General features: G+C 44.5%; 1 protein-coding gene across 2 annotated transcripts in view; it reads left to right on the top strand.

Annotated features, from left to right (window-relative positions):
- The window catches only part of rngtt (RNA guanylyltransferase and 5'-phosphatase), a 53,264-nt gene extending 40,953 nt beyond the window's left edge, over positions 1-12,311 (top strand). For both annotated transcript variants that reach the window (XM_040161491.2, XM_040161490.2), the window contains 4 exons: positions 1,905-2,005; positions 5,447-5,513; positions 10,237-10,360; positions 11,873-12,311. In XM_040161491.2, the coding sequence (XP_040017425.1) occupies positions 1,905-2,005; positions 5,447-5,513; positions 10,237-10,360; positions 11,873-12,039 (459 nt within the window). In that variant the 3' untranslated portion in view covers positions 12,040-12,311. The remainder of the gene's footprint in view (positions 1-1,904; positions 2,006-5,446; positions 5,514-10,236; positions 10,361-11,872) is intronic.
- The last annotated feature ends 717 nt before the right edge of the window (positions 12,312-13,028 follow it).

Genomic DNA, 13,028 nt, shown 5'->3' with positions numbered 1-13,028 from the left:
TAAAGCAATCTTAACTTAGGTTGAAAATGTACCACAAGCAGTTCAACAAGCATCATCAGGGCTGTGGATTCCTTTTGCTGGCTTTACATTACCGTTGTTACATTGCAGCTCAACATGTCCTGTTATTGTTTAACCACAGCTTTTGTTCACTGTTTTTGGCTCTTCAGAAGCATATATATATATATCTCTTTAATGATGTCATTTGATTGACAGCCGCTGAGGGCTTAATCACATAAGAGGAGCGACATAAGAGGAATAAATCATTTCTCTGGAGGTTATTTTGATGTCTGTGCGGCGAAGCATAGCTAACTGCATTGAAGAATGTTCCTTTCCACAGCAGAAAAGATGTACTCTGTTCAGGTTCTTCAAACGAGACGGGCACTCGTCCTGCTCTCCAGCTTCACTGCGGCAAAGAGCCTTTTTGGAGCGTGCTGCTTTCAAAGGCTCATGAAGGCTGCCGCGCACATGGACAAAGCTGAAGGACACTAGTGCCCCCCCCGGAGACCGAACCTGACAGTCAGTCTGCCCCTGATTTAAACTATAATTTCCCCAAAATACAGGATGTATGTTAAATAAATTAGTCTCATTCAGTCCTACGTTTTTGTAGTCAAAAATATCATTACATTACTTTTTTTTTAACCAATGTTTTGCTTTTATTTTATTTTTTTTAAGAGGAGGAAAAAGGGTCTGAACTATGAACTCTGGTCTCTGTTCCGAAAGTCAAACATGCAACGTACCCATCGAATGACCCGCAATATAGTCACAGATCTTCATTATCCCCCAAACAAAGTTCTAGATCATCTGTCAGCATCTAAAACCCCATATTCGTTTTTTGCCAAAAACCAGCAAACTGTTGGTATCATCCACTAAACGCAGCCGATTGGCCGGGTGGGTTGAAAGGAAGGCGGAGTCCGAATTTTTCATTGGCGTTCACACAACTATTGTATTTCCGTCATTTCCTGTTTGTTCGACGGAGTGAGACTGCCCAAACCTCAGCACAATTATCCCCCCTTTTCATGCCTCACCGTTTTGGGACCGCGAAGGCGTTCAAAACACATTGATGCCGCTTGGAGGAAGTCTCTAATGGCTTTTTGCTCCATTTGAGGAGGATCATATGGAGCAGAACACTTGTACAACAACCTATTAGGAGGACATGGGAGGCTGCAGAAACGTACAACACGAGATTATATATTCTAGGGTTTCTTAGCTTGACCGTGACGACATTGAAAATCCGTTCAGGAAAACTACAGGATCATGTTGCTTATCGGCAAACAATTTGGCAAACTTGAACACCAGCGTAGAAATGTCCAGTGAGAGCCGTGTATCTCTTAAAATCTCAGAAAAAAATAAATGCGCTTTGGGACCATTTGTTTTGTGACTGACTCAGGTTTAAGAAGATCATTCGTTACATATTTACAACAAAGTCTTGTTAACAAAACAATTAACTACAAGTACGTTGGATTTAATTGATTACGCTTCGCTGCATTCCATCGCTAATCGTTTCTGGGTGAGGCCTGGAAGCCCTTATATGGTCGTGTGCTGTGACGACGCCGGTTCTCCCGAGGAGTCCTGTCGGTTTTTCCACACATTGTCCTGGAATAGACTATTGTTGCCGGGGCAACCTGACAGTGACAGAGTCCCGTCATCTGTTCCCGCCTCCAGCCGCCGTGCCTTTACAGCCCTCGTGTTCCTCGACACCTCTTTCATGTTCCTCCTTTAAGGTCAGCCACGCATCGGTGATCCCAGCGTGTCGGGTTATGCGTGGTGTGTTTGATTGCGGATTAGCTTTCTACTCATGCAACCACACACTAGTCCCATGAAAGCAGATTTAATATATATTCGTACAAATCTTTGTTATCTTTGTTACTTATTTTTGTTGGGGGGGGGTTGGCTTTCACTTGCAGAGATACAAGGCCGGGAGGTGTGATGAAATCCTCAAGTGGAAGCCGCCCAATCTCAACTCTGTGGACTTTCGCCTCAACATCGCCAAAGTGGGAGGAGAAGGGTGAGTCACTGTTGCCGGGGAAACGCTTCGCCTGATGACTCTGATAGCACCTATTATTTTGTGACACACTGGAGTACTTCACACACACACGTACAGTTGCTTTGTGTGTCGGTGTCAAAGGCAATGCTTTCATCTTTTTTTCTGCCAGTGCCTTTTTGCCTTGGGGTTTAATTCCTGTTACAGTTATAATGCTACAGAGTGCAAATGTTCATTCCTTTCGCCTTCATCGCCTGCAAGCACTGATGTCTTCAGTTCTATTATTTTCTCATTTGCTATATGCACAAAGAAAAACGGCACTGCCTTTCCTTTGCATTCTCATTTTAAGTGTATCATCCTTTATCAATTATTCAGATCCACCGGTGCTCATCGATTACTGGAGATATTTACAGCCTTTGATATACATTCATATGAAATAGACGCTTGCTGTAAGATTAGTAGTTGTCTACAGTCCGATATTATTTTAGCCATTCTGGTAATGTGGATCTCGGAGAGGCAACGTGAGACTTTGAGCTGGTTGCTTTGGCCCAGAACAATTTATCGGATGGATCTCTTGGCCTTTCTCCATCTTCTGGTAAGTGTCTCAAAAATCAGTTGGGTGGCTTGCCATGACGTTCGGTACAGATGTTCATGGTGCCCAGATGATCCATCATAATACCTTTGGGCACCCTGTGGCTTTTCCTCCAGCACCCGCTGCACGTTAAAGTAAAGTTTTGCCTTAACAACTGTTTTAAGGGATTTTCACAAAGTTGTGCACAGACATTTATGGTTCACTGAGGAGGAATTCTAATAACTTGGCCGATCCTTTGACTTACGATTGACTGTAGTAGCTTTAATAATTACAAAACATAAACTCAAATTCATATTTTTATTTCATTGTACTGCATAGTAATATTTCTTTAATCTCAAAGAAGCACATTGTACCTAAGTGCATCCCTCAAAGCACGGCTTGCAGACTCGTAAATCTTGCTTTTTTTTCCGTCAGCACAATGCATATTTCCTCTGCTCTGTGTGCTTTTTTTTTTCCTTCGATGAGTATCATCTTGAGTGCAACAGACTCTCGGCACGGAGCTTTCTGGTCACGCTGCCTTTTCCCCTCTTGGAGCCAAGTGACCTTAGCGACTGTCCCAGCTTTGTAGCCCGCGAGCCGGCCACCATTCGCCGACAACAGACTGAGAGGATCACGGTCACTCATTCTCCTCCAGAGCCAGCCGGCGAGTCAGTCTCTCGACTCCTCCCCCCTGCGTGGGAGCGCACAGGCCGCCGTTGTTGCCGCTTGGGAACGTTCCGATATCCCCCCCGAAAGAGACATTTCACTGGCAGAGGAGCAATCAGAAGTCGGTGTCAGCGTAGGTTTTCAAATCTCTCCATAGTTACTGACTTGAGAGGGGGAGAAATAGGGAGGGAGGGACGGAGATGTGCAAAGTCACAACGGGGTTTTCATCCGCCGACAGAGTCGGTCCTTGAGCACGTCTTTGTGCGCCACAAAGGCGTGCTCAGCCCTGTAGGTTGTGTTACCTTCTGTGAGGCGGGGGACAGGGGGGAGACAGCGATTACTGTGCTGCAGGAAGAGTGGAGAGATTATGTGGAGAGAATATTACGAAAATGGAAAGATGAAGCAATCCCAGGAACAATCTTTAGCATTGTGCGGATTGCTTGACTTAAAGACCATTTGAAAGGGGATACGGGTTACATCATCAGCCTTTATGGTTTTTGAAGGACCCAGAGAAGGAGAATGGTACCTTTTTGATTGGCTGGGATTGGCCCTCCAGAGGCCCGAGTGCAGGTTTAATGTTACTGGCCCGTCTACTCTGGACTCAAGTGTCATTACAGCATCCCGATCTATGCTTCGTACAAAGGAGCCCGTTCAAGTTCTTTCACCTCTGACTGATTATATTAAAGCGCCAAAGTGTAGCTAACGACATACGAGTGCGGTTATTCTTGACTGCAATCAGCATTATCTCATTTGCCGCATTTCACCTGCAGGACCACCATGGTGGGGTCATTTGTGGTTTTGCGGGAAAAGATTCAAACCATCATGGAGGCTCTGCACCGTGTCAGAACGTCGGTTGTTTAGATGCATTATTGAAAATTTTCCACTTATAGTGTCATTCTGATGCGACGTGTCCAGAGAGCTTCTCAGTCCTCGGCACAAACATGTAGTTTTCTGTGGAGGAAACATGGAGCCTTACTTTGCAATTGGACGACAATAATATAGACAGAACACCAGCCTCCTCTTTAGACTAAGAGGACAAAATAAAGTGCAGTATTTGTTGATACTTTTTCACTTGGCCAACAGCACCTTTGCCATTTCCTTCACACACCAGCTGATATTAATGTTCAGTTTTTTTAGATATTGCTTATTTCATGCTTTACAAATCATTTAATTTAATGCTTCAGCTGTTCGGCTGCACAAGTCTGAATGCATGCTGTTGAAAGACTAGCGTGACATCTAACAGCGCCTCGTGCTCTGTGTCTTTGAGGTCCGTCTGAAAACGATCTTCCATTGTAATTAAAGACAGCAGGACTCTCGGGACCTCAGACATTCAGCTTGGCACCGGTGAAACAGCTGCTAAAGGACGCCCAGAGAGTCCATTCCTCTGAGGCACTAGTCAATATACCCTCCTGTTCCTCATCCTGCCGCTGAGTGAACCACGTTGAAATCACAAGATGGATCATCATCTTTGTGTTATTTCAGAAAACGGCACCACGATCAATACTGCGTTTTTAGGAAAGCAACCTGTTTGTCAGAGGGACTAATAGAGCAAAGCAGGGTAATGCGCTCGGCCTCGCGGGGTCTGGGCATGTGATCACTGTGATGTTTGCTGCTGCTTCCTTCCTGCTGATGCTAGCTATCATTACATGGGGGGGGGCGGCGCGGATGAGGAGATGCTCTCAATTTCAGCTCCAATCGAATTCTCTGAATAAGGTTCATCTGACTGCGCTGTCGGTTTAAGCTCTATTGCCCCTGTTGTTAACTGATATAAAACCAGCACTCGTAGACGTAGTTCTTTACGGAAGACGTAGTGTCTGCAAATGACAGCGAGGGAAGGAGGTTAAAGCAGCAGCCGGTGACTGAAGACATCTGTTGGACATCTGTCGGGCTTGACACGCGTTCGGGGGTTCTGAGAGGTGCACACAAAAGACCCCCGTGGATGTACACAGTATAGTCCAAATTCACTGTGCCGGGAGATGCAGTCAGATGACTTCAATCTATAAAAATACTCCACAGGTTTATTTTTGGCGTTTTCTCTGTAGCTTTAGGAAGGTGGTGCCGTGCCGAGAGACAGAAGGGCTCACAGACGTGTAATCTCACATCTCTGCCGTTCTGTTACTAGCTGAAAAATGGAAGCGGTGTAGTGTTTTTGTTTTTTTTGCACCATTGTCGACTTCTCAGATCCTCTTGTGTTGAGGGTGTTAACCGTGATCTTTTTGTCTCTTCAGGCTGCTGCCAGAGACCGTCGGCTTGCTCTACGTCGGAAGCTATGACAGGCCCTTTGCAAAGATGAAGGTGAGAAAACAAATGAGTTATTGTGCCAACAAGCCAAAGCCCCCCTGTGTTCCTGTAGAATGGAACACCATCTTTTAAATTTTCTTTTCTTTATTGATAGTATATTGTTCACACCGCCAAGAATAAAGGGAATGCATGTGGCTTATTTCTTTGTGTTGCTATGTGACATGAGGAATCGTATCAGTCTAATACCTAAATGTCATCATTCTTGAGCTCTTTCCGCACACGACTAATTACACATAATACCAACATTTTATCGATGTGCTTATCTGATTTATTTACAAAACATTGAAATAATCAGAGCAGATTATTGATAGTGGAAACAATGCTGGTCTGGAATCTGCTCCATGCAGATAGATATTAGTCAGCTTTGCTTCATATTGTGACATTCATATGAATATATGTCTCTGTTCTTTATGTACTGCCTTTATGAATACACTATATTATATTTGAGGCAAACATTGACCTCTGGGGACCAGTACTCCGTCAAGTGCTCTCCACAATAACAAGCTTCTGATCTCCAGTAGCTTATTATGGTAAGTCACTAATCTGGGGCTGGAGAACAGGCTGTGCAGAGAAAAGAAATGACTTATTACATTTGTTTCATCATTTCTATTTTTATGGAAATGTGTCTTATGGAAATCTGCCACTTTGACTAAATGAGTCTTATGCGGGGCTTTTGTTAGACACAGTCGTGCGTCTCCCTCTGGTACCTTGTGCACCAGACTCCTGTGTATCAGCGCCGGGCTCTTCAAGGTAAACAAGGCAAAGGTCCATTTTCTTCTTAGCTTTTCGGCAGACGGAGCTGCAGCCCCGTGGTCACCTTCCGCTGACTTTGATGTCAGCAGTTTTGTTGTGAAATGCAATTTTTTCCCCCTGTGAATATGGTAAAAAAAAGGGTAATTACTTGCCACACATTGATTTGTGGTTTGTTTGTGACGTGCGGTGCGCCAAGTTGAAGTAGTTTTCACGTGCCTTGCTCATGGGCATGTCAGTAATACCAATGTGTCAATTAGAGGGTATTGTGTTTTTTCTATTTTACAGCTCGTTCAAAACAACTCCAATTTACTTTTTCTGCAGTTTGTAAAAATGTGGTAATCTTTATAATAACTTGTTTTATTCAATACATGTTCCCACTCCGCCTCCTGTCTGTATCTCCAGGGAATAACTAACCAACTCAAGATTTCAGTGAATTAAATAATATTATCATATCAATATAAGAGGTGGACTTTGCTAAAGCCTGGTAGAAGCGATGGCAATTGATTGCCCATTTAGGTTAAATTCCACCACTTCATGCGGTCTGCTCCCTGCGTAGAGCCGTATGTGGCAGGCTGAAAGTGCAGCTCATTAATCATGAATAACTTGAATGGTGCCGAACAGATCTGGTCACCGGAGACGATCTCTCGGAGAAAGAGCCGCCCTTTGTCGAAGACCAGACGCCCTGAAGCACCCGTGAGCGTTGGGCGGTGTGCACTTCACCTGCTGAGTACTGCAGTGTTTTTTTTTCATCAATGCTTTCTCTTAATTTGTAAGACTTTATATATGCATCAGGCGAGAGGGAGAACAAGTATGTGTTGTGTTTAATTAACAGTAACCCATCCGATCGAAGTGTGCTTCCAGTACGTGTGTGTGTTTTTAGGTTTTTGTAGCCCCGAGTGGGCTGGCGGGGCACAATGTAGGATTCAGAACCATGAACACCATCAAAGTAATTCAAAACATTTCGCATGGAAAACTCATCAACAGATCAAACTAATTCATTTAAAGTCTGGGAGTTAAAAACACTATTTGTTGAATATGTCTTCTTTGACTCCCAAACCTGACAATATGCCCCTGCTCCTGTTCTCCTTGTTTGCCTCAGTTAATGTTAATTAGTTTGACTCTCACATCAGATCCGAGGACAAAAACAAATCATTATTAGATATATTCTCCAGGAGACCCATTACATGCTTGCAGATTGAACAATTCTCCAGCTTTGAACTTCGCACCGTTTGCTGAGTCACTTGAGTTGTTTGTTTAGCAGGAGCAGATATCGAAGGACGGAAGATTTATAATGTATTCGGTCTGCAAGTATATTAAGGGCTGAACATTAGTTCAATACTGTATATCAGCTATGCCGTTTGTTCATGTGCCTACTTTTGCATCTTATATCCTACCGCAATACACACATATATATAGATTTAGATCTCTTTTGTTATTAGAATGGACCACAGTGCTGCCGTAATGCAGACCTGCAGGCACGGTTCTGATTAAGTCCAGAATTAAACAACAGCACGGTCAGCCGGGAAACAAAGCAGCTATGCAATGCAATTACAAATTGAAATCTTCAATGTCGGTCTAGAAGAATGTAATAAACTGTAGCACAACGTACCGGACTGTGTACGTTGTGCACGGACCAGTAAAGGTTTTTGCATTACTTCGTGATCCAAAACGAGTGCCGTATCGGTGTAATGTTTCCCAGTGACAAACAGCAAATGTGGCGGAACCTCCTCTTCTCATTAATATGTTGACTCCTGGACATGAGCATGTGCCATGAGGAGATAGCTCGGCGCTTCAGGATGTACACTTATTCGCTTTCCGTCCTGGACCCAGCAGCGTAGCTTAGCTCCGCACCCAAGGTAAAGTAATAGTGATAATAATAAAAGTATTTAAATAATCATTCAGGCCTGCTGGAAGTATTATTTGTTGTGTGCGTGTCGCGCCTGAATACCACAAATGGTGTTTTTTTTAATACATTTTTGTAAAATTTAAAACTAATTAACATCATGTTAATACATTTATTTTCCTTACTTATGCTAAGCTAGACTAATCACCTCCCGCATCCAGCTCCGTACCCAGCGCACAATCACGAGTGGCATCCTCTCAACTCTCAGAAAAAAGCAATTACATGCAGACTTCTTTCTTTAAAAGGATTATAAATGTTATATTTCTACGGCATAATGATCAAAACGAGCCGTTACTGCAAGTGAAGGACACCAAATGTTTCATAACGAGTAGACGTTAAACAGGCATTTCTTCACGCGGTTGGCGCCACTGCTTTCCGCGGTATTTAGTTTTGTGTGTAGTTTGTAAATCAGAAGGATGGATCCCTTCTGCTCCTCAGTAGTGCAACACTGGCAGCTAGTTCGTCCGGCTGCCAAGGTCCCTGCTATCTGGTAGCACACGTGTGCCGCCATAATGAGACGGATTTGGACGGATTAAACGCCAAGTGGCGATGGGGAAATGGCAGCCAACGTGTCACCGCTCACCGGCAGGAAGGGATCGCAGCCGGTAGCAGAGCGTCCTGCCGGCGTGTGCCGTCCTTCACAGCTCTCTGGCGGCCTGCTGCCTCGAGCGTTAGGAAGGATTTCAGAGTCTGTCGCTCCTTTTGGATCGCCTGTTGTTCTACAAATACACACGTTTGATTCAGAGTGCCGTTTGTCTTCAAACTGAGATCAGGGAAAAATATTGTGGAGATCAATTTGAATTTCGCGAATCGTGACCACGACTAATTAGGCGTTTTTGTGAGTTATGGTTCAAGGTCGTTTTCTGAAATCCCATAACTAGCATCTCGGTCTTTCTCCCCCACACATTTCCTTTGTTTCCTGTGTGATTCAGCCCCCCCACTGTGGGCCCAGATGCCCCCCACTCCAGGATCTCACAAGCGCTAACTTTGCATTTTACAGTCTTGCCAAACACTCGGCCGGCCGGAGGAACCTTCAGGGGCGGCCGTCCTGGCAGTGATGCCGGACGGCCGCCCCTGATGGTCACACTGACACCCGGAGGACGGTGCTTCTTTTTGATTGCGGCAGCTGCCTTGAGAAGCCCTTCAGTGAGACTCGGCCACTCGGAAAAACAAACCGATGCTCAAATGTCTTTGACTCAAGTTTGCTTTTCGTTTTTTGCCGTTTTAATTTACTTACTGTGGTACGCCGGGCTTAGTGCGAAGAGTTGTAATCAGTCGGCAGCTCGGGAGGTCTGCATCAGAGAGATACAGGAACATGAGTGACATATTTATGGGGGAATAAAAAATAGCACCGTGCTTAGTGTAGAAAAAGTAACAATCCACAGAATTGTTGTTTTTTACTGTGAATCTTTGGGTTTTGAGATGTTGGTCAAACAAAACAGGCAATGCTTGAAAATGTCCCTATTTTCTAACATTGTATTTACTAATAGAGATGAATTGTTTATGAAAGGAATTCACTGTTGTCCTAATATTACCCAGTTTACTCCCCCTCCGAAGAATCAGAGAGATGTAATGCGGTAACGGGGTTCACTTCCATTTGTAGCCTCCTGGGTGGAATTCTGCTCATTGCCCATTATTGCCCCCTCGCTATTAGGAGAGGTGAAACTACCGAACGCAAACTGCTGCCCGAATCAACGTAATTCATCAACATCATGAGCTGAATATTCTTTTTTTAATGCCACAGTCTTGTGTGTTGTGTTGTGCATCTATACGCTGTTGTCCAAAGCTGCCTAAAGCGTCACTTTCCCTCTTAATTGCTACTGAAAGTAGTAACCGCAAAAGTGAAGCGAATCATGTGAGGCATTTTGATATCGTGTTGGAAAAAAACAGCAGTGACTTGTGCCAGCCATTGTGAGCTGTTGGCATTCATCAAATCAGCAGCATGTCTCTAAAAGTGTCCAATACGTTAGAGGGTTTTTTGCTATTTTCACTGGCGGCAAGAAAGAAAAGACAAACGACACCGGAGGTTTTATAAAGTGCAAACCATCTTTGTCTTCACAGGCCACGAAGGAGCTGAAACAGTACGACAACAAGATAATCGAGTGCACCTTCGCCAACAACACCTGGGTGTTCATGAGGCAACGGGTGGACAAGAGCTTCCCAAACTCCTACGAAACGGCCATGGGTAAGACCTGGTCCTTTTTGTGCGAGCCAGTCGAAAAGGCGCCGTCTCCACAGCAACTGGTCGGCACGGTATAGCGACGTGCTCTGTTAATTATTTTTTATTAGAATGATGTTTTAGTTGTAATTAATAACCCGTTGGTAAAGGTAGTTGAGCATTCAGCAGCTGAAGAGCCGGATGTTTCTCACAGGACCTGCTGGAGATTAAAGGGAATATTGGACCAGCATGAAACCTTTTTGAGGCAAAAAGCAATTGAAGATGAAATAAAAGGGGTCATGAAAAGGCAGAGCTGCAGTAACATCATCATCTTGGGTGTGCTAACAGTAACCGTCAGATGAACAAAGTGCAGAGCGGCGGCAGGTCATGAGCGAGCTGGAGGGGAAGCACACAGCTGGCCCGGTTATGTAAACCAGGCACGGAGACAACACGCACATACCGGGAAAACGACTTCCTTCTTTTCAATCAGTTTCACGGGTAAACTTGAATTTTGAATTCGAACCTTTTCTCCCAAATGGTCGTTGGTGTGAAAATGAAACGGCTACAGAAGCTTCTAGAAAAATCAGACGGAGCAAAGGCAACGAGAGAGAGCGAGACTGAGGAAGTATGCAAAAATAATAGTTCATCACAGTAATGGACCTTTTGTGTAGCGCACAAGGTGGCACATAGAAATCCAATAACAGAAACAAGCGAGAGAAAAACCATTTAAAGAACAAATTGAATTGATGGAAAAGATTGAGCTTTAGATCCTGTGGCCGGCTGTTTGGAACCCCGGCTGGCAAAAGGCACCTTTTATCTAAAATCCAGACCGATAGTATTGAATTTCTCCTCAAGCTGATAAGAACACCGGAACAAGTAAACAGGCCTCTACGTCTCTCATCATTTGTTGGAATCGTGGCACAAGATGAGATAAGATAAGTCCTGCAGAGAGGAAATTCACAGTGCAAACAAGATCAAAAATTAATGAAAAGTATTTTATATAAGCATTAAGAAACATAAATCATGAATCCACAATAACTCTAATGAAGCGCTGTATACACACAGACAGTGACTACATAACGGTTATTGCACAGTGCGTTTATATTGCACGGGATTGTGCTGTTTTGTGGTCCGCTGGAAGCAGCCTGACAGCAGCAGCAGGATGGAAGGAAGGGTTTGCATATCGTATATTGTCACCACACGTTGGCAAGGAAACCAGAATTACCTCACTTACGTTTTATCGCTCAGTAACAAAAATACACGCATCTCAGCCTTGGTCTAAGTTAAGAGATGAAAGTACCCGGAACAAGCTACACAAAGTGAGGCCTTGTGGATCTACTACGTGTGAACATTCAGGAGTGATTCCTCGCCTTAGTGTGGATGAACGCACGCTCAGAAAGCCTGTAGGCGAAGGACTCTGCAGAATGAGGTTCCTCGGCGTTGTAACAGTCTTTCGGCAGGATCCGAGTACTTTAAATCCAGCTCTTCCTCAACATCATCACCCTCTCTGACGTCTGTCGTCTCTCTCTCTCTCCCCAGCTGTGTGTAAGAGCATCCAGGAGCCCGTCACCAAGGACATCCTCTTGGAGTACGTGGACCGCTGTGCCCAAGGAGTCCAAGCACAGAACCGGAAACACCCACCAGACCCGGACTCCGAGCTAATGCCCCCTCCCCCTCCAAAGAGACCCAACCGGGCCGTCCCTTAGCCCACAGCTCCCCGGACTGCTCTGCAGTCACAGTGTGCATCTACATCACCAGCCACGTTGACCCCCCCCGACCCAACCCCGACCCCCGCCCCCTCCTCCCTACAGAAAACAGACATTTGAAGGCGTTCTCACCCTCAGCAAATTTGTTTTATCAGCCTGTACATGCAAGGACTTTGGAGACCTTTGAATGACTGCCTCAACTTCATTAATTTACCTTGTAGACTTGTTTGTAGCTTGACTTGCTGGTGTTCTTATTAAAATGAAAAACATGATACTTAGTTTATTTATTTTTATCTTATTTATCTTGCTTGAAGTCTGAGCCATTTATCTACAGGGGACATTGTCAGCAACACAACACCTGACAAAGCAGACCATGTGCATACTTTGCCAACTAGTCCCTTATTTGTATTGAAGGAAGAGTAAACATCATTAACACTCAGTTTGCTGTTTGAATTCATTTGAATCCGAAAGTAATCCTTCAAATAATAGTTTACAGCATCAGAGATGTCATTAAGATAAACTCAAAGCAGCATGTGTGTTGAGCCCATAATACTAAATTAAATCTAAACAGCTCTGTGTTTTCCCGATGAAATCCCATCTGTGTGGACTTTTCGTTTTAAAGACCACACGGGGGGCGGCGGTTAGATGATTACACAGCCTCAACAAACCAACGATCAAAGGATTAAATACTGTGAGATGAAGCTACAGATGGGTGACACGCATAAAACACAGTGTCTTCTTTTTGAAGAAATGACGGGGGAGGCCCGGCCCCTAAGGAGACTATTGAATGAATGCTGCAACACGGTCTTGAGCTATGAGGCACCATGCGCAGAGTTACTGGAGCTGCAACGTTCAAAGGTCACTAAAGACAGCGTTTGACCTTTTTGGCAAGTGCAGACCTGGAATTAGTGCCGCATGTGTTTTGATCCCGACGATACGATGCGCGGCATCTCCCTTTTAATCTCCCACACCAAGCTCCGATTGGCCCG

This window comes from Gasterosteus aculeatus, chromosome 18, assembly GCF_964276395.1.
Source record: "Gasterosteus aculeatus chromosome 18, fGasAcu3.hap1.1, whole genome shotgun sequence".
In the NCBI taxonomy this organism is placed as follows: Eukaryota; Metazoa; Chordata; class Actinopteri; order Perciformes; family Gasterosteidae; genus Gasterosteus; species Gasterosteus aculeatus.
Note: the sequence above shows the minus strand (reverse complement) of the source record. Positions and strands in the feature narration are given on the sequence as shown.